Below are 21,954 nucleotides of genomic sequence, written 5' to 3'. Positions count from 1 at the left end.
AGTCTTTTATATCTTACTATTGTTACAAATATTGACTATTGATGTACTTAGTGAAACCATAGCATCAAGCTACTAGACACAACAACAACAAAAAAACTGTGCTGGTAATAACAACAATATAGCGTATCAGCTTTATTTACAGTTGACAGTGGAGAAACGGCGTGGACATCAGGCGTAATCGGCCACGGACATTATGAGGCAAGAGTCACATCTTGTTATCCTCTAAAGCTGAAATCTTATCAAACCAGCACATATGGTCACGAGTTTAAATCCCAAGTGCGCTAACTGATTTAAGGTCTGGGTTAAGGGAGTGGCATTTAATTCTGGGAGTGACCCATGCGCTTGATGTGAACTGTAAAATAACATGAGATTTTTAAAACCCTGTGGGAGTGTTTAACTCTGCTTTGGGACTGGATTCTGTCCCTGATCCATCTTAGTTTCGACTATTTGTTGGCATTAGGACATTTTTCTAAGGCAATAAATGATGCAAGTTTTACAACAGTGGCATTTTTTTATTGGTTGCCCATGGAATGACTTCCACGCATTGATTTTATTCTTAGAATCTCATATCTCACATACTGTAAAATCCATATTGATGAAAAGGGATGGTGAAAACTTCTGAAAATATTGTATAACTGTTGGAATTAACATGATTCAGTGCTTATTTATTCATTTTAAAATATATGTATTTTAAAGATTTGTTATAAAACGTGTTCAGATTACAGTTTAGCATGTTAGTGTAAAAGGATGAATTATTATTATTATTGTCTAATTGATCAGACAGTTTACGTCTGACATACTTGTGGAAAAAATCCTATAGGCTTACACTGAGAGACTCTTGCCCGTATCTAGGCACCAAAATATCATAGAGGTAAGAAACAAACACCCAGAACGTCTCACCCACCATGTTGTCACCATGATCACTTGACCTACCAGCGTCGGTTGCGTTGCTTAACTTCCATTAATATATCCTCTACCGGGGACTTTTCGCCTACTGTTTTTATCTGTATTCGGGCGTACTACTTTTTTGGAGCACTGTTTTTCACATACTATATAGTATGGGAAGTATTTGATTTCAGATGCAGCATTGGTGTATCCATCCATAATTTTTATGCAATATTCTGATTTTTTTATAAAAATATGTGGTTGCCTATATTCTTTTCCTCCCTTCTTAATCTAGTTCTCTAGTTGTTCTGCTGCTGTTTTGGGAATGCTTCCATGATAGGTCCAAGGCTAAGCTTTTCAAAAGGCTTGTATAATTCAAAATGATAGTGTGATGGTTCCCACAGAGCTTGAGCTCTCTCCAACATAATGGTATTTAGGCAATAAAACATTCTGAGGAGCTAAATATCGATATACCCCTGCAGTGGCTTTCAGGAAGCATGTAACCTGCTGACCAGTCTTACCACTGTGTTTGCATATGTTTGCATTGGTAATTTCCTGCATCATGGGCAACTTTAGTGTTGAATGCAACAGCCTGCTAACAGAGATTGTAACCAGTGGTGATGTGAGGTTTAGACAACAGTGAGGAGTGAGTCATCGCTCACATGCGGGTCGAAATAGCTCTGCCGCACACATACAAACACAGATACACATGGAGCCAGCACAACTCTCGCCTGATAGTGTAGTAATCTGTGTAGTTTAGAATGTGTCGTCGCAGCACTTTTTTACTATTTGATTCATGCGCTAATGACTCCCTGAAGGCCGGGGGTAATGAGATCACTTTTTCACACAAGCAGGGGTTTGATTGACTTTGAATACCCGGTTTATGAGAGCTAGTCTCCTACTGGAAATTGCCTCTGCTGATGACCCTTCTAACATCTTCTGTCTCAGGACTCTTTGTTTTGTGTCAAAGAGGTGCAAGATTCAGGTTAGCTAATAGGGTTTGGAATAGAGAACCTATGGTAAATTGGAGTATGTTACATTGTTGTCACATAATGTTTGACTTTACATGCACATGAGTCAGAATTTATCAATGTTTCGATTAGTATCAAGTCATTTAAACACTAAGTCCGAATGCCAGATTACTTTTAAGACAATATTTTGATTCCCCAAAGTCTGAATCCCATCCCTGGAATTTGCTGCATATAAACAATTGATTCATAATTGAATTCCCAACTCTTTCCATTTTGTGGTGATGTCAGGCATTTTTGAAGTCCTTATGATATTATTGCAAAATGTAGTAATGAAACTAAAAACTGAGTCTACTGTATAACCAAAGACAGCATCATAATAAGTTAAGTGGAATTTAGATTGTATCCAAATTTATTAAATTCCTTATTCATATCCCTATTAGTTGGCCCAAATATTTTGATGAAACAGTAGAACATAGTAGATGTTTTGCTAAGTTGTTTGGAGGGCTTTTAACTCTTTCCCCGCCATTGGCTTTCCATGTTTTCACTGTTATATGGTAGGGGACGCTATGATGCATCTTCTGAATGAGTACTGAATCTCCTGATCAAAACACATGCGAAGAAGATGCAGAAACAAGCGATAACATATGTAATCATATGCATATGTAAAATAACGCGATTATCAACATAAAACAGCATTTAAATCAAAACTGCCCAATGTTACTGAATGAAATGTTGACTCAGGAAGTGGTTAGGACTGTGAAGCATTAGGGGTGTTGATGGACTCGATCTACTTTATCTATGTTTTGATCATCGTTCTGAATCAAATCTGGATGTAGTCTTTGATTTTCTCAGCTTTTTGCTCAAAATGTTGCCTTTTTTTTTCTGAAACTTGCTCACATTCAAGTGTTGATAAAAAAAGAATGCATAAAGCTAGAATTAAAAAAAGCAGAATAAAAGCAGATGGTCTGCTCTTTTATATATATATAAAAGCTATATAATAAAAGCTATATATATAAAAGATATATATTGCAAGCTTAGATATTCATACCAACAAATAGTTTGGGGGCCATGCAATTTTTGGGAAAATTATCAAAAACGCTGGGTGTGGCTTTGCAACTTTAAAAAAAAAACGCTGGCGGGTAAAGAGTTAAAAGTGTAATTTTTTTCTCTCTCTTTTTAACATCACTGTTAAAGGTAGGGTAGGCAATTTGTTTTATAAACACTTTTTGTTATACTGGTTGAAACTCTCTTTGCATCCTGATAGCAATCAATAATAGAAGTGGTCTAAATATTAAAACATGTACATGTATCTTGTGTGGAAGTCTCAGGACCATGTTTGTCAAATGTCCTTCAATGTCCTACCTGCCTGTCAACAAATGTGTTTTTTCATACCTTCGAGTAGTATCGTGTTTCATGAACATCTTATGCTTTCAAAGCTAGCTTGCTATTGCTAGCCACCTTGTTGCCTACCCTACCTTTAAGGATTAGTCACACTAGCAAATAGCATTTTTGTGATGCCATCAGCCAGTCAGCTGTCAGAATTTGCTTGCATCAAAACCTATAGCCTAGAACTAAGTGCCCATCACAAAATCCATTCTTGGCTACCTTTTTGCTTGAACGTTTCTTTGTGCAAACTAATGAGAATGATTTCCTGAGGTCTCTTTCATCCTCTTAATTTCTCTCTCCCTTTCTCTTCACAAGCGCCGCGTGTGTGTGTCAGTGAAGATAGCATGCCTGCTCTGTCAGTCGCATTGGCCTCTTAAAGAGACACCTCTGCTTTTCTGCTGTGTATCTGCAGTGCCGCCCTCTCTCCTAATCTCTCACTCACCTACTTTCTCTGCCTCTCTCTCTCTCTCTCACTCACTGCGGTTCGTCTTTCTGCAGATCTAGCGTTCCTTCGGCCTGTGTGTGTGTGTTTGTGTGTGTAGGGCGGAATGGAGTCAGAAGCAGGTTCATGTTGTGCTTTCAGTGAGTCAGAATTGTACAGTCCACATTTGTCATTGAGACTAGCCTTCAGTTTGAGGCTTATCTAACTAAAACAGGAAGAAGACACCATATAGAGGACTAGTATTCTGTAAGTTACCACTTGGAGAGACTAGCTTTTTGTGTGTATGTGGGATGCATTACATCCATGTCTGTCAGTGACACTCTCTGTTTCTTTCTAGGCTGGTTTGGGGACTTTGTCTGTCATGCAAGACCTGAGGAGCGAATCAGAACGTCTCAATGAGGTCAAGGGTCATTTGGAAATTGCCTTACTGGAGAAACACTTCCTACGTGAGTACTTGAAGAAGAATGTCTCCTTGTATTCTATGTATGAAAAGCAAAACAAAAAGTTGGGATTGCCCTATATGTACAGTATGTGCATGGTGTTTCATTCATACCTACAGGTTATACAATATAAGATTGTGTTCGGCATGCATTGTATACTACTTTGTAATTTACAAAATATTTCAGTATCTGACCCAAATGACAGTGTGATGCTATTCAGCTGCATATGAGATATGAGATGCTAGAAGTAGGGTGACCAAAATGCAGTCCCGAAATCTGGAGCTTTGTCCCGTGTGCTGCAAGACGTAAGCAGTGTCCTGCATTTAAGTGTCTGTATTCTTTTTTTTTTCCTTCCCTCAAAATTACAATCCCTGATTCCATTGATGACATGAGGGGCTTTCGCACTGAGTAGATCAAGGAACTTAGTTTTAGGAACTAGCCACCAGGGTGGTTCCCCGAGAACTAATGGTTCCCCTAGGAACGTATTCCAAGTTACGTTCGTCCGCCAGTAGGAACTCTGAAGTGACGTAAGCCGCACTTGTTGTTGTGACTTTTATTTTGACGGCACTAAGAACACCAGAGCCTGATCATATAGTGCTCACATTCTGCGTGTTCATTAGTTTATGACCTGTCTAACAGTCCTGTCTAATACGCGATTAGATAGAACTGTTATACATAGAAAGTAGACCGTTTATGATAAGGTATTAGCGTATGCCGTGTGGTTAATGTCTAGTTTTGCTAGCTGAGCAGAAATACATAATCATGTTTGGCTTGGTCCCCTCAAAGTGGCTTTGAAATTTCTCCTCAGTGTAAAGGTTGAGAGGCTCATCTATCACTGTTTTCCATGTTCGTAGAGTTAGTTTGTGGAGTAAATATATAGGCTAAAATCTTTGTGTTTACACAGCTTTTTTTTAAATGGCGGGTGCCAGTGTTTCACGTGCGTTTGGCCAATCAGCGAACACTAACGTCACGGGTAGTTCCTATAGTGCTGGTTTAGACCCTACTCTGAAGTAGGAGCTAAATTAGTTCCTCCAAAAGGAGTTCCTAGAACTAAAATCGTTCCTAGTTCCTGCAGTGGGAACACGCCAAAATCCGAGTACTTCCGCCAATAGTTCAATAGTTCTAGAAGTTACATTACTCAAACCTGAGCAAATTGGGTGCGAGTCACAGAGCTGGTCACAATTAACAAAGCTTATTGACAATATAAAAAGTTATCACACGTGATAGCAAATAGGCTTTAATGTGAATCAATATTTACATAGTATAATAGCAGTAAATGTATCTATGACAAACATGCCACGCATTGTTCGCAAAATCACCTCTACTGTCCTGCAACCGAGCAATTACATGGTGGTCACCCTTGCCAGAGGCTATCAACGTCCCAAAGCAGTGAGCACTGTAGCATAGTTTCACTGTAAGTTTAATTTTAATTTGTATGATTTATAAAGCCTTTACTGTGTGAGCATTATTTTTATTTTAAAAAATTACTTCTTATAAGTGTCTTTTGGCAAAAAATTTCATCGAAAGTGACAAAAATACATACAATTTTGTGGAAAAATGTCACCATACTGAATTTGGAAATTGAGCTACTTCTACATTGTTGCCGTGGGTTTTTACCCCAAAAACGATTTTTACTGTTTATTGTTGTGACATGAGCAGATAATTTGTATCCTCTGTATCTTGACAGTGGGATTGTGTTTTATGTGGTTGGTTTAATGAGAAGGACACAGTTTTTTGGTCAGTTTAACAGTTTAACTTAAGTCTTGTTCACACCAAACTAAAAAGTTGTGCCACATTGTATTGGTGTGAACAAATTACAATTGTTACGTAATTGTGGACTGATTAGCTATTGATCATCCTTGAGTGTGTGGATGTGTGTGAGAGAGAAAGCTTTTTGGTATGAATGTTGTTGGTCAAAGTTTGCCATCTTTTTATGTAACAGAATATCCGCACTATGATAGTAAAATGAAAACACCTACATAATGTGGACAAAATGTTCTCGCTGCAGTTCCCATGAGAAAACCTGCTTTGTATCTGAACTAAATAATGTTTTTATTAAAGGGATAGTTAAGCTGACAAATTAGATTGTCATGTTGCTCTAAACATGTTTGAGAAAAACTGAAGACAGTGAATAAGAACTAGAGAGAAAAAAAGATGTTAAATCAGCATTACATATCATAAAAGTCACCCATACAACATGTAAGAGACAAACTGAAATTTCACTTGCTATTCACTGATAATCCTCTCATCTAACTGCTGTGCAAACTGATCTTTGAAACAAAATCAAATCAAGTTGATTCTGAGAACCAATTCTTTTTGATGTGAACAAATCAACTGGATGAACCAATTCACAGAAAACATTGCTTGATTAATTCACAAACAGGACATTGCTTCTTTCATGAATGGCCAAAGAGAGCTTAGACTGATCCTGAAATGTTCAGTGAATAATAACTATTGTGCATAACTTGTATGGATTATTTCATGGTACTTGTATTATGCTTTTGTGTCCTTTTTGAAGCTTGAAAGCCTAAGTGAAACACATACTCCCAAACTGTGTACCTTGAATATCCTATAACTTGCTTTGGGTAAAACCATAAAAATGGAGTTGTAGTAATATAGCTGTCTGTGAAACGGTTTGCAAAGTTGTAAAGTCGTAAGTGCACGACAAATAAAGCTATTGTCCCCCAAAAGAAAGACTCGACTCTCAACCGCCTAAACAAGTCGTCAGGAATTCCAGTCTCACTTCCGTGACCTGCAAACGTAACGCAGTAACACATTTGCATTATGCCCGCCCATGGTCTTCATTGGCTGTTCACGAACAACATCTACTTTGACCCGTGTTCGTGTTGTGTACATGTCGAGAAGACGCTGTTTTCTGCTCTGCAAAAGCAAATTCTGTTTGTAAACACTTCCAAAGGATGAGGATGTGAAGAGTCAGGGGTTGATATTACCACAGCGAAACAGCAGCAGTATAACCTTCCTTCTCAAATGGGGTCTAAATGGGATTTACAACACGCTTACCTATTAAAGATGGGACGGTACTCACTTTATTTGGACCAACTTGCTCCTTAAAATCACAAACTGTAAGTAAGATTAATTATTGATGTATATATTTTCTACATGGGGTGTTCAAAATACATAGTTTTGTGTTTTATATTGTGCTAGCTCTGCGGCTAACTGGCTAACTCATGTTATTAGCTACTGTCTTACTGAAATAGTTCTGCTAAGCAGCTGTGGGCCACTATTACCCAAAAATTGTGTTTATTGATGCAGATTGTTGTTCTTACTACTTTGAGTAAAGATAAAGAATGGATCAAGATTTGTTTTACAAACTTTAATGTTACATCAGTCATTCACGTGAGTGCTCGGCTAATGTATGCGCTGTTATTGATACAGTTAATGATACAGTTCCCACATGTGCACCACAATAAATTACAATTGTACACATCAGTTTATTGATGGACATACACTTGTTAATGCTGATGGTGTGGTATTACATTTGCAACATCTTGTAAAGTACATCAAACTGAGTCAAAGTCCTTTTTATCTATATATAAAGTCTTTGTCTGAGTAGCGTGTCACTGAGAAACGTCCTGCTCAAGTCGTGCTTGCGATGGAGGTTCGGGTTGAATGACTAGTTCTTCCAATGTTTCATCTTCAGACTCGCGCTCAGATTGATTTGGTAAAATTGACGCCATCGCCGTCTTTACAGTGTGTACAATCGCTGAGCTTTAGGAAGCCTCCGGAGCTGAAATTCAGTTATGCTAATGGGAATTTTCTTTCCGTGTCGCGCTGTAAGCGGTAAACCAATCACAAAAGACTGGGCCATCTGGCCAATCAGAGCAGAGTAGCTCGCGGAAAGGGGGGATTTAGAGAGTCTTTGGATGAGTCGTTTGAGAATCATTGAAAAATGTGGTGATGTGCAATGTATATTATGAGAAATTTTGACCTTTGATAACTGTTGTAGGAGACCTCCCAAACAAAATTAGCAACATTTAAAATAGGGGCACTTTAAATGCAAATGTTTCTGTAAGGGTTAGGGGTATAGACAATATAATTGTGTGTGTGTGTGTGGACACAAACATTGGCTCAGTGTCTCATTTGAGAATGACATAGGAAAAAGCAACTGAAGGTCATTAGAGAATGACACAGTCACAATCTACTGTTGTATAACCCGAAGCGTGCCGCTGTCTGCACACACAGGAGAACCCACACATGAGAGGGAGTGAGACAGCACACATTAGTAAGCTAGAGGAAAATGAATGGGGAGAGAGATATAAAATATGAAGTAGGAAAGGGATTAGGGAGTGAAGCTGCTAGAGCATCAGAACTGAGGATTTTTGCTCAGGAAACACAGAGTTTTAGCCATATCTGTGCGCTCTGGTGTGCGAATATGCATCCAGTATCATGCGTATATGTGAATAGGAGATAATTACAGTGCTAGAAATTACAATGTTATAGTCCTGCCTTTTAGCTAAAGGCAAGTGTTATGAGTCCTGTTGTATATTTCAAAGAGCAAGTTTGTTTACTGTTGAACACACATGACATTAGCTGGACCAGATCAGTGTTTTTATGATTTGAGCTAAAGATTTATATGATATAATCAAAGTGTACATCTTCTATAAGTCTTTTGACGTAGGTCTAAGACTTGGGGAACATGTCTAAAGCTTACATTTCTTCATTGAACGCAAGTGAATGAATGAGATTTGTGAGCTGAATAAGAGCTGCAGAGTTCAAGATTTTGTGTGCATGACAACTTTATTTACTTATTCCTCACACAAAGCTATCGCTTCTTGAAATGTATAGATGAGTCATATGGACTGCCCTTGGGATGCTTTGTTGTGATTTTCTCTCATTTTTGTAGCTTGACAGTATAAATCACCTTGTACTTTTATCTTTTTTCTTTGGACATTCTGTAGAAGATTAACTTAATTGTTTCATGGACAAGAAAATCAAGGTTTTCATTTCATCTTGTGCTTTGGGTCATTCAACCAAGCACACATATTTTACATTGAGGCACTAGCCAACACCACTAGGAGCTGAACCTATATTCTTTTTGTTGACCGTGCCATGATCTACCAGTTAAACTACAGATATTGTTGATGGGAGTGTGTGTGGAACAGACGCTGGGTTTTACCCTCTGCTGACATCAATTTTCACATAAGAGAGTCTATTTTAAGCGCGTGTGTGTGTTTATCCCGTGTGTTCCCGTCTTAAGGCTCTGACCCATTTAACAATGCGTTACCAGTCATCACAGAGCAGTTGTGCTGACATCATAGGCACTCCATGTTACATTCTTGTCTCCAGTATTGGTTTTCAGATTTGGACTTCAGATTTGTTTAACCCCTTCTCCCACACCCCCCCATTTTGGGAAGTGGGGCATAAATGACATGCCCAAAATAAAAAGGTTGCTGCTCATAAGTCATTCTGAATAGACACATAACCAACATGTATTTAGAAAGCCAACACTTGAGTGATTACAGTTCAAGACTCAGATTTACTCAGACTTTTATTAATATGGAGATATATTATCTTGAAACAATATTAACAATATATAATTTAAACGTATAAAAATATGATGTGCCTGTAGTGTAGCAACTTAGAAACACAATCATGAAACTGAAGCCACAAATGTGGTCGTGCTTCACTTTAAAACTCTAAAACTATGAATTTTATGAAACATTTTCTAAGACCATGTCATGTGAGTTTTTAGAGAAGGCTGATAAGATGCTAATCAAATATTTTATTGCCCTGAAAACACCCACTTGCACTCTATTGTCAATGTCAATATCTCAATTTCACACTTCTGCCATGAATGAGACCTAATCTTCATTATTCTTTTATTTGTATTCAGCCATTATTAGCCTTTATTCTGGCATTACATGGCTTGCCCATCTACCATCTATCTTGATCCCTCTATAAATAATCCACATATTACCTAAAGTTATCAAAACAAAAAAAAAAGCATATTCTTGGGACCTTATGTGAATTCCTTTAACAAACATTCTTGGCATGACAGGTGCATTAGAGCTACAATTAGCATCAAGCTACATGACACAATTTGAAATATAAATTTTACGCTAATAATACAAAACTCACTTTAAACAACAATCGGCTGTTTGTTATAACTTACAATTGCAATCTAGTGTGGATTTTAGTCATATAATGTTGTTGAAATATGCTATGTATAGTCTAAGTTAATGTTAAGTTTCTCTCTAAAGGCGCTTTATCTTTGCATCCGACACTGACTCAGAAATCGCTAATTTATTAATATATTATCAAATAAAAATAGTTAAAATGTTCAGGCAGCCTCCTTGCTGTTTTTTCCCCTGACATCATTACTTTGGCCTGTGCATTGCTGCAAGCTTTATGCATGCGCTCAAGTGCTTAATTTATATTATAAATGCTCATTAGTATGGTTTAGTATTTCTCTGTAATGTAGAACAATGTTACACACAATTTTCTTTCTCGGCCCTGAAACTAACCATTTTCCGATGCCAAACTATGCCGATAGAAGTGAGGAAAATAAGTATTTGAACACCCTGCTATTTTGCAAGTTCTCCCACTTAGAAATCATGGAGGGGTCTGAAATTGTCATCGTAGGTGCATGTCCACTGTGAGAGACATAATCTAAAAAAAAAAAATCCAGAAATCACAATGTATGATTTTTTAACTATTTATTTGTATGATACAGCTGCAAATAAGTATTTGAACACCTGAGAAAATCAATGTTAATATTTGGTACAGTAGCCTTTGTTTGCAATTACAGAGGTCAAGCGTTTCCTGTAGTTTTTCACCAGGTTTGCACACACTGCAGGAGGGATTTTGGCCCACTCCTCCACACAGATCTTCTCTAGATCAGTCAGGTTTCTGGGCTGTCGCTGAGAAACACGGAGTTTGAGCTCCCTCCAAAGATTCTCTATTGGGTTTAGGTCTGGAGACTGGCTTGGCCACGCCAGAACCTTGATATGCTTCTTACAGAGCCACTCCTTGGTTATCCTGGCTGTGTGCTTCGGGTCATTGTCATGTTGGAAGACCCAGCCTCGACCCATCTTCAATGCTCTAACTGAGGGAAGGAGGTTGTTCCCCAAAATCTCGCAATACATGGCCCCGGTCATCCTCTCCTTAATACAGTGCAGTCGCCCTGTCCCATGTGCAGAAAAACACCCCCAAAGCATGATGCTATCACCCCCATGCTTCACAGTAGGGATGGTGTTCTTGGGATGGTACTCATCATTCTTCTTCCTCCAAACACGTTTAGTGGAATTATGACCAAAAAGGTCTATTTTGGTCTCATCTGACCACATGACTTTCTCCCATGACTCCTCTGGATCATCCAAATGGTCATTGGCAAACTTTAAGACGGGCCTTGACATGTGCTGGTTTAAGCAGGGGAACCTTCCGTGCCATGCATGATTTCAAACCATGACGTCTTAGTGTATTACCAACAGTAACCTTGGAAATGGTGGTCCCAGCTTTTTTCAGGTCATTGACCAGCTCCTCCCGTGTAGTTCTGGGCTGATTTCTCACCTTTCTTAGGATCATTGAGACCCCACGAGGTGAGATCTTGCATGGAGCCCCAGTCCGAGGGAGATTGACATTCATGTTTAGCTTCTTCCATTTTGTAATGATTGCTCCAACAGTGGACCTTTTTTCACCAAGCTGCTTGGCAATTTCCCCGTAGCCCTTTCCAGCCTTGTGGAGGTGTACAATTTTGTCTCTAGTGTCTTTGGGCAGCTCTTTGGTCTTGGCCATGTTAGTAGTTGGATTCTTATTGATTGTATGGGGTGGACAGGTGTCTTTATGCAGCTAACGACCTCAAACAGGTGCATCTAATTTAGGATAATAAATGGAGTGGAGGTGGACATTTTAAAGGCAGACTAACAGGTCTTTGAGGGTCAGAATTCTAGCTGATAGACAGGTGTTCAAATACTTATTTGCAGCTGTATCATACAAATAAATAGTTAAAAAATCATATATTGTGATTTCTGGATTTTTTTTTTTTTAGATTATGTCTCTCACAGTGGACATGCACCTACGATGACAATTTCAGACCCCTCCATGATTTCCAAGTGGGAGAACTTGCAAAATAGCAGGGTGTTCAAATACTTATTTTCCTCACTGTATATACACAAGTAATTAAATTAATATCATAAACGTCTGACTTGTTGACTAATGGCTTAAATGAGCGACTACTTGTTGACTAGAAAAATCTTTAGTCTGGGGCAGCCCTATTATTTAAAGGTGCAGTCTGTAAGAATGACAACTAGTGGTCAAAATAGGTACTGCAGTCCAAATTCAAAATATCGCAGATCGTCGTTTCTCCCGCCACCTGCTCCTCAGACTCGACGCTCACACGGGTTGCCAGTTTGAGCACACGCAACAGGAACGAGCGGAATTGAAAATGAAAATTGTCAAATTTTTGTTGTCAAAAAATTGTCAACATGCAGTATCACAGACCAAAACAAAAACAAACATTCCAGCCTGGAAACGCACATTTCAAAGTAAAATAACTGGCTGTACAAGTGTTTTTCAGAGAAACGATTATGTGGACTTAGCATGTTTCTTCAATATATGCAAACAAATTATGGTATTTTTATGCCTCGGTAGAGTGAAAAAGTTACATACAGCACCTGTCTTATGTCTTACCATTTTGATTAGAGACCTACAAATAGGTTTAGATTACATTTTAAATCCTACATTCAATGTGGTATCAGATTTTTGAACCCCACTGTATGTTGAAGTTTTATGATGTGATTTATAGACATGATTGAGTCATGGCAGCATATGTGTGTTTGTTGCAGTGTCACAGTTCTATGTTTGTTAGGGTTAAGTAATGAGATTAAGAGATGAGAAGTTCATTGCCTTCTCTCTGGCAGCACACACAAAACCAACACATGAAAATGCTGATTCAACCATATAAATCAGACATCTTTCAGTATATTGACTCCATTTAAGCAATGCATATAAGCTCCTTCTCTGGGACACAAAGAAAATCCAATCATAATTTATCTGAGAAAAATACCACTCACAATATTCATAACATATGTGTGGGAAGGAATGTTGCATAACAGTTCCTTGTGAAGACACATCACAGCTGAGGATTCCTTTTCTTGCATTATTTAATCTCAATTGCGCTGCTTAACACCAGACTGCTCTGAAATTAGCTATTCTCTTTTACTGTTATTAATAACCCATGTTTTCTGTCTCTTATTTCCTCCCTACAGAAAAAAACACAATAGACATTAAGGTTTCCTGAAAGAAAATTGAACAGGCCAAATAACCACTTATTAATGTGTAATTTACAGTACAGTAGTATAAGATCAACCAAATATCAGTAAAGATTACTTTAAGCGGTTAGCCTTATGATCAGTAAAACGAACAAAATTGAAGAGACGAGAGTCATTTGTAGGTTTTAGAATATAAAGTTTAGAATATGATATCAACCACTCAGAACCCCCTAGTAACATAACAATTCACAAGCAACATTTCAGAACGCCTTTCACATTTCAACAGCCACGTAGCAACACCATATAACAATATACCAGACAACCTAGCAAGCTTGTTTTATAGGGGCAAGCACCTCTCACATTTCTATAGACATGTAAAAATTGTATTTTCTCTTTACAGACTCCAAAGTGATAAAGAATCGTTGGTTGCTTGTCAGAAATGTCCCCTCACTGTGGCCTTGACTCATAATTAGTATGACAGTGGTACCGCTGGCAGGAACTGTGACAACCTGTAAAATATCAGCTGAAGAGAGGGACAGAATTAGGCCAGTGAGTGGGCCAACATTGATCCAGAGCTCTTTTACAGAGGATAGATAGACAAAAGAGAATGAAACAGCAGAAAGCCAAAACAAGGATGTTAAAAGAGAATAATACATGAAAATGACTTACATTATACCTCTAAAAAATCAGTAGTCTTGGTAGTTTGCCCCCCGCATATGCGCCCCATACATTGTAGTGATAAATGCCGGCAGAAGCCTGGTGGCTCAAATGGCTTAAACCTGCTGGGGTTTTCTGCTATTTACGGAAACAACATGGCAATGTCATTTCCCTCAGTACTCCTCTAATTTTCTTCCTCCCAAACTCTGAGAGACTGTCTCTTATGTACTACACCCACACCATCTCCTCCACTTTCTATTTCTTTCAGGCAGGTTACCATGCGACCGCAGCATTCACTTAGGGGTTTATTGTTGCACTGAAAGCCTGCCGCTGACGCAGAGAGAGAAAGCTTATGTTTTCTCTCAGAGGAACGAGAAGTTCACTGCTGTGAAAGGCAGCTGACATCACAGTACAACAATACGCCAACCATGTCTCAACTCTGGGCTCTCAAAACCAAGAACAGTGTCTCAGAGATCTCACCATGAATAATTAAATATTGGTGATGACAGCAGAATAGTCCATTCAGGCATTTGCATTAGTAGCTCTGACATTAGAAATTTTACTTTATTCTAATGTTCTCTTCAACCATAATAATGGATATAGTAATATAACAAAGTCTTCAATTGCCAGACCCCCTAAGACCTAGAACAGTACCAAACTCCCAAAAGACCAAGACTAATACCAGCCACCCAAAGGCCCAAAATATACCAGACCCCTTAAGGCCTAGAGCCACTCTAATACCAAAGACTAAGACCAATTCCAGGCAACCACAGACTTAAAACAAATCAAACTCCCAAAAGACTAAGATTAATACCAGACACCCTAAGGCACAAAACAATACCAGACCCCTTGAGGCCCAGAGCGTCTCTAAAATACCTAAGACTAAGACCAATTCCAGACAACTAAAGACTCAAAACAAAACCAAACTTCCTAAAGACCTAGACTAATAACAGATTCCCTAAGACCCAAACCAATACCAGATCCCTTAAGACTTAGACCAGTTACAGACTCCCAAAGACTCAAATCAATACCAGGCCCCAAAACCCCAGAACAATACTAGACCACCACCTAAGGCCCTTACCAACACCAGTATACCACACATTCTAATACCCAGACCTAAATCAATAACAGACCCCCTAAGATTCAGACCAATAAGAGCCCACACTAATAACAGCCCCTCCCTCTAAGACTCAGATCCAAACACATAACAGACCGCCTAACACCTTGTCTACTCCAGACGCGAGCGCAGCGTTGCACACGACAAATGACAATAGAATCCATTTTACGCTGTCTACACTGGATGCCTCGCGGCGCGATGGGAAACGTCAAATCCCCGACAGTAAACTGATGCCTCGATCTATTTATGACGTACCCCAAGCACTCGCGATACTTCTCATAGGAAGGACAAATGGATTTGCAACGTTCGCTTTGTCACGTCCAGTGTAGACTAGCCGTTGTGGCGTGATGTGCTGCGTCAACGATACCCAGACTAATACCAGACACTCTAAGAGCCAGACCAAGACCTGATCCCTAGAAAAGGAAAAGACCTGAGATAGGCAAGTCAAGACCTGTTGATAAAAAAACATTTCAATCACCTGAAACAGAGAAAATGCTGATTTTTGTTGCAGAATTTATTTCAAACACAGAGATATTTCGTATGGTGGCTCAGCTGCCTTTCTGAGCTTTTATGAAATTATTGCAAATTCTCTTTATGGCTGAAGATGCCTGCTGACCTGTGGTTGAGGTAATCATCACCTTCTGTACAGCGGAAATAGACTGTGGTCTGAGATAAGTCATGACTCAGATCTGGAGCAAAAAAAGTGAAAAATGAGACTCAGACCATGACCAGTAATGAGTGTCAAACCAAGGCTATGTTTATGTGGTCTTCATAGGTCTCTAAATCAAGACCACAAGATTTGAGCCCTGCTTAATAAAATAATGGATTACAAACAAAGCAAAGGTCATCCTATGCTATCTGAGCACTTTTGATGATATCAAAGTAGAAAATGATGATTGACATGGTGACTGATATGGTGTTCTGACCTGTGTACCCACAGACAGATGAGCTATATCTCAAGAAGTTTCTTAGAAACAGGATGTTGGAATGGAATAGCAGATCATTTTGCCCTCTGTATTTGTCTTTAAAGATAGTATCTGCTTGCTCTTGTAAATACATTTTTGAAATGTCATGTACCATGACATTTGAAATCAAAACAAAGGATAATGGTCCCCATTGGCATTATATAAAACAATATCAAAGTTAAACTGATGCTATTTGATGCAAGGAATGGATATTTTTAAAAATGTTTAGAGGAACTTTAACCCTCATTCCTAATGGTGTATTTCTGTTAGAGTAATGAATAGGTGTCACAAGTAGTGGCTGATTTAAATAAAGATACACCAAAGGCTTTGAGCATGCAAATTATGAATGGAAAAAATTCAAATGGATCCTTTTTAAACTACAGTCTGGTCATTGACAACACTGAACCACATGAAGTCATGGAAGCACCTGGACCAAACCATGTTGAGTTAGGTAACATCACTGTATTGTCTTCGTCTTGGTACATGGCTCACTGTTGTGGAAAAGACCTTACAGAATGTGAACAGTACGGGCCAATGGTTTTCTCTGATGAATAGAGCTTTTGTTTTACATCAATCAGTAGGGAACAGTAGTTTTCCTCTAGGTGCTTATTTCAAAGGCAGGGTTTAGATCCAGTCCGCCAAGCTGCATGTTATGATTGTTGTTTTGTGGGTTGTTGTAAAGGACATATATAATCTATTGGATGCCAGCTTCTAGATTCTACATTTCCTGCCATTTGGACAAGTTCAAAACAGGCAAAACTGACCACAGGTATTTGGTGCACCAAGAGGCAAAGATGGATTTTAAGGACATTTCTTTTTGTTTGTGGAGTGAAAAAAAAATCACTGGGCGCTTGATGACTGAAGGCAACTATGCTTGAACAATAGAGCCACTGCGTGACTTCGATTGTTCATGAGTTCTTGATGCATCGGGCCAAGATGGAGGCCTATTTCTCAGATATGGATTTCTTCTGCAATGGAGTCACAGATGACCTCAAAGGCAACCTTAGCCTCAGTAAGTGGTCCACTCAGTCATAATTGACCCTTGTGTCTAAGGAGAAATTCTGGTCACTCTTCTTTTCTTCTCTTTTTTTGCAATTACAAAGAAGTTTTAATCTTAAACAATGACTCAAAAGCATAATATAAGCATCACAAATGTCTTGTAAAGCCATATGTGAGAAACAGACTGAAATGTAATATGTTTTTCACTGGTAATCTTCCTTTCTAGTGAGCAGTTAACCAAGTCAGTGAGCTTATTTCAAGAACAGAATCTGTCAGATTTGTGAAAGAATCATTCAGTTTGACTTTTGGCATTCAGACTTAAATTTCTATCTGTTTTTCACACAAAAATATTGAATGGCTACAGAAGACTTTATAGTACATGGAATTCAATCATTGAAAAGCAATTGTAATTGAATAAAAAGAGCAGCAATGCAAATACTTTGTTCCTTTTGTACTCTACAGAAGAAATAAGTCAAAGATGTTTGTAATGGTGAGTAAGTGATGGCCGGATCTCTAATTTTTGGGTGTTCCATTTCTTTAGGGTCTCAGATCTGTATTACTAATTCTACATTCTTCAGTTACTTTTTAAAGGTGTGGTATTTACGATAATTGATATACTTGTCTAGTGGCATCCACACATAATGCACTGGCTGAGAGTTTGATGGAGTGTTGTGACAACAGTAAAGCATGTCATGCCCAAAGCTATAGTACCATGATGCAATGCAGAGTGGCAGCATTACCAGAACATCAAACCAGGCCACTGGTCAATGCTAATTACACAAGCAGAGAACAAATGAGAGAGAAACTGACAAGAATGTTTGTTCTCAGCTAACAGGGAGCTGTTTGTTAGCTTTGTTAGCGGTGTTAGTATTTCTCCAGGCTATATGGTCATTCATCTCTGCTGTGCTCTTAATAGGTTTACATGAATCGCTGCCATGCTTAGTAAGAGCACTTGTAAGCTTCCTAAGATCAGCAACCCACAAGTGACCGCCTGTGACCTTTGCTTTAGGTTGTGTTTGAGGTTGGTCAGCACACAGTTCTTCAACTTTAGGCCACTGATGTTGTCTATAATATCATAAATCCGATTTCAAAGAATCTTCAACTGGTTAGTCAAGTCAAGTCTAGTCACCTTTATTTCTATAGTGCTTTACATAATACAGATTGTTTCAAAGCAGCTTCACAGTAATAAACAGGAAAATAACAACGAGTGATGCAAACTTTATCAAAGTTAGTCAACTATGTAGAAATTTTGATTTAGTATTATTCATAGTCTTTTGACTAAAATGCGATTTAGTTTTAGTCATTTTTTTTGTCATCTGAATTGTTTTAGTTCTCTTTCACGTGGTCACGCTTATTCAGGTCTATCCATATGTCTGCTCTTCTCTTTCTCCCAGACGTTTACATTTTTTAAAGTTTTATGAGACATGCATTAAGCGCATGCCAACTCGTGTCCCACCGGGTTGATCAGCACATTACAATTCATATGACTGGATCTCTTCTCAAATCGTCCCTCCCTAACATCTTCGTCTAGTTTTTTTATTAGTTGACGAAAATGTCAATAGATTTTGTCATTCAAAACTTGTTTTTATTCAGTTATCGTCTCGTTTTCGTCTGTGAAAAAATGCCGTTGAGGAAAATAATGACAAATTATTCGTCAACGAAATTTACACAGCTCTGATGGCATGCCCTCGGTTGTTTATTCCTTGCCTAACTATAATGAAATCATAAATTTGTTTAGTTGATGTCTTTACATGTTGGCATAACAACAATCTTTTCCTTTCTAAGAAATCACTTTCATAATCATTATGAAGAGTGATTTGTTGGTCATGAAACCAATCTTTAGAAACTAAAATTACTCGGGGCCCTTTATTTGCATTTCTTTTGGTATTTTACTGATTTTATTAACTCAACCTTTGCAGTACAGTGCTATTAATATAACATCTATCGCCCGCTATGTTTGGTTTGCACAGACAGCAGCAGAAGTGCGATGTGGTGGTTGGCTGCTGGGGGGAAAAAAGAATAGCTCATGGAGTTTCCATAAAAGTTATCCATAAAAAAAGAAAAGAAAATAAATTCAATTAAAGTGGCAAGCAGAACTGAGAGTGGGCCCAATCCTGTATCGCCTATGTCAGGATCCGGCACTGCAATATAAATTATTTTTTTAAGTCTTTGTATAATTGGTGCTCTCAGGATGGAGCTCTCTAAGAAATCTGTGGTGTGACTGTGTTGTTCTAGCAACAATCATAATGTTCCAGTGTGAAAGCATTAGCAGAGGAAGTCAGCAAGGTTTTATTTAGGGAATTATGGATGAGGATGGATAGACCTCTCAGCCTTACACGGCTAGTCTGGTATGAGTGTGTGTAACAGCTCTGAGAGGTCCTGAATCTTTTATATGGTGTGATAGGTGGAGATGAAATTAGCTTGTTTGTATGTGTGCTAATTTATCACGGTGTTCTAACTTGGATATTAAGGTATGCGTCAGCAATATATTACATTACTTTATTTTGGGTAAATATCGTTTGTTTGTTTTTGTAAATACATTATATACAATTATATTTTAATTTGAGTAAATTGCTATGGATGAGAGACATTTTCTAATTGATCTAAACTAGCCTTAGAAGGGCTATATATGATGCCATTTACGTGCTTTGCATCCAGACTGCTAAGAGATATCAAGGCCACTTGATTTGTTGACTATATCCGATTTTGGAAACACTTTAGCATGCTTATTAACATGCATATTACTAGTATATTGGCTGTTTATTAGTACTTATAAAGCACATATTAATGGCTTATTCTGCATGACCATATTCTACATCCCTTAACCCTACCCAATACCTACATTTAACAACTACCTTACTAACTATTAATAAGCAGTAATTGGGAGTTTGAGGCAAAAGTCGTAGGTAATGCTGACTTTTCGTGTTAACTAACCCTTTAAAGGAATAGTTCACCTAAGAATGGAAATTCTGTCATTAATGACTCACTCTCATGTCGTTCCAAACCCGTAAGACCTTTCGTTCACCACAAATGAAGTTTTCAATAAAATCTGAGAGCTTTCTGTCCCTCCATAGACCGCTACAAAACTGCCACTATGACCCTTCAAAAAGTTAATGAAGTGTTCGTCAAACTAATCCATATGAATTGAGCGGTTTAGTGAAGAGACTTTCTGAAGAGACTTGATCGCTTTATATGATGAACAGATTTAATTTAGGCTTTTTATTAAACTGCTCAATTTTATGATCCCTTTATGAACCTTTTTAAGTGTCAAAGTGGTAGTTCTGTCTATGGAGGGACAGAAAGCTCTCAGATTTCATAAAAAAAGATCTTTTGTGTTCCGAAAATGAACGGAAGTCCAACGGGTTTGGAACGACATGAGAATGTAATGACAGAATTTTAATTTTTGGGTGAACTAACTTGATTTAGGTATTACCTTGATATCATTACATTACCATGGTGCAGCCACGACATTTTTTCATATAAGGACTGAATTGATCACAGATTATTTATATATTATATTCTTTCAAATTTCAACCTATAGTATAAAAATAGCATAAGTTAAGTTCAGTCTCCAGATTCTGTGACTAAAATGCAACGTATACTCATAACATACATCAGACATAATGACTCGTATCTCTATTTATCTGTCTAGTGTGTGTGGTCATTCTGAAATGGCTCTGTTGTGCAGGATGGAGGACTATCAGCACTATAGTAGATCACTCCACTTCTGTTATTGGTGCCTTATGGCGTCTCCAGTCTGTCTGCGGGGTGCTGTGAATCTACTGGCATTGAGAGAGAGATCGTGAAGCACATTGTGAAGGGCTATTATTACTAAGAGAGAGAGTGTCGGGAGAGGAAGAAGGAATGGAAAAGAGGCAGAGACAGAGTGGCATATATATATATATATATATATATATATATTTCATGACCTTCCCAGCATTCTTACTTTGATAGGTTTCATATTGATTATCATTTCTTTTGCAAGAATCTATTGCTAATTCATACCGGTACTATAATTAAAAGACAAAAAACAAAAAAACAAAAAAAACTAGAAGCCTTTCTATATTGTTAATACAGTCAAAGTTAAATGCTGTTGTTATAAGATAAGTATTATTTTATAAGAAAATATTATTTTACAAAGCAAATTTTTCAGGTGGCATCCTTCTACTTGAAGATATTGTCCCTGACAAGAACAAAAGCAGATGGAATTGCTGTAATAGAAATAGAAATATAGGCTAAATGTTTCATTCAGTTCTGTGAAGATGTGTTAAAGTTAGTGTATATGTGACCCTGGATCACAAAACCAGTCATAAGTCGCACGGGTATATTTGTGGCAATAGCCAACAATACATTGTATAGGTCAAAATTATCGATTTTTCTTTTATGCCAAAAATCATTAGGCTATTAAGTAAAGATCATGTTCCATGAAGACATTTTGTAAATTTCCTACTGTAAATATATAAAACATGTATTTTTGTGAGTGAATGCAGCATAATTGTAAACATAAATGTACAACTTTAACGGTGATTTTCCCAATGTTTCGATTTTTTTGCACCCTCAGATTCCAGATTTTCAAATAGTTGTATCTCGGCCAAATATTGTCATATTCTAACAAAGCACACATCAATTGAAAGCTTATTTATCCAGCTTTCATTGGATGTATAAATCTCAAGAAATCTCAAATCTATAAGTTTCATAAAATGTACCCATGTGACTGGTTTTGTGGTTCAGGGTCACATATGTGATTTTCAGAGAGGCTAGTAATAGCGAGCTAGCTTTGAAAGCATAAGATCCCACCCTCTCTTCAGAGAATCTCCAAAGCCACGCCTCCTCCAAAAACACATGAACACACACAGCAGAGA

General features: G+C 38.0%; 1 protein-coding gene across 4 annotated transcripts in view; it reads left to right on the top strand.

The window, feature by feature from the left end:
• gramd4a (GRAM domain containing 4a) overlaps positions 1–21,954 on the top strand; it is a 56,043-nt gene that overhangs the window by 9,838 nt on the left and 24,251 nt on the right. For 2 of the 4 annotated variants that reach the window (XM_079868741.1, XM_079868740.1), the window contains exon 3: positions 4,022–4,130. In XM_079868741.1, the coding sequence (XP_079724867.1) occupies positions 4,022–4,130 (109 nt within the window). Of the gene's footprint in view, positions 1–3,776; positions 3,931–4,021; positions 4,131–21,954 lie in introns of those variants that run through there. The other 2 variants (XM_079868743.1, XM_079868742.1) reach the window with 2 other exon arrangements.

The sequence above is a fragment of the Squalius cephalus genome (assembly GCF_949319135.1).
Source record: "Squalius cephalus genome assembly, chromosome: 4".
Lineage (NCBI taxonomy): Eukaryota > Metazoa > Chordata > Actinopteri > Cypriniformes > Leuciscidae > Squalius > Squalius cephalus.
This window is presented reverse-complemented; position numbering and strand designations above follow the sequence as displayed.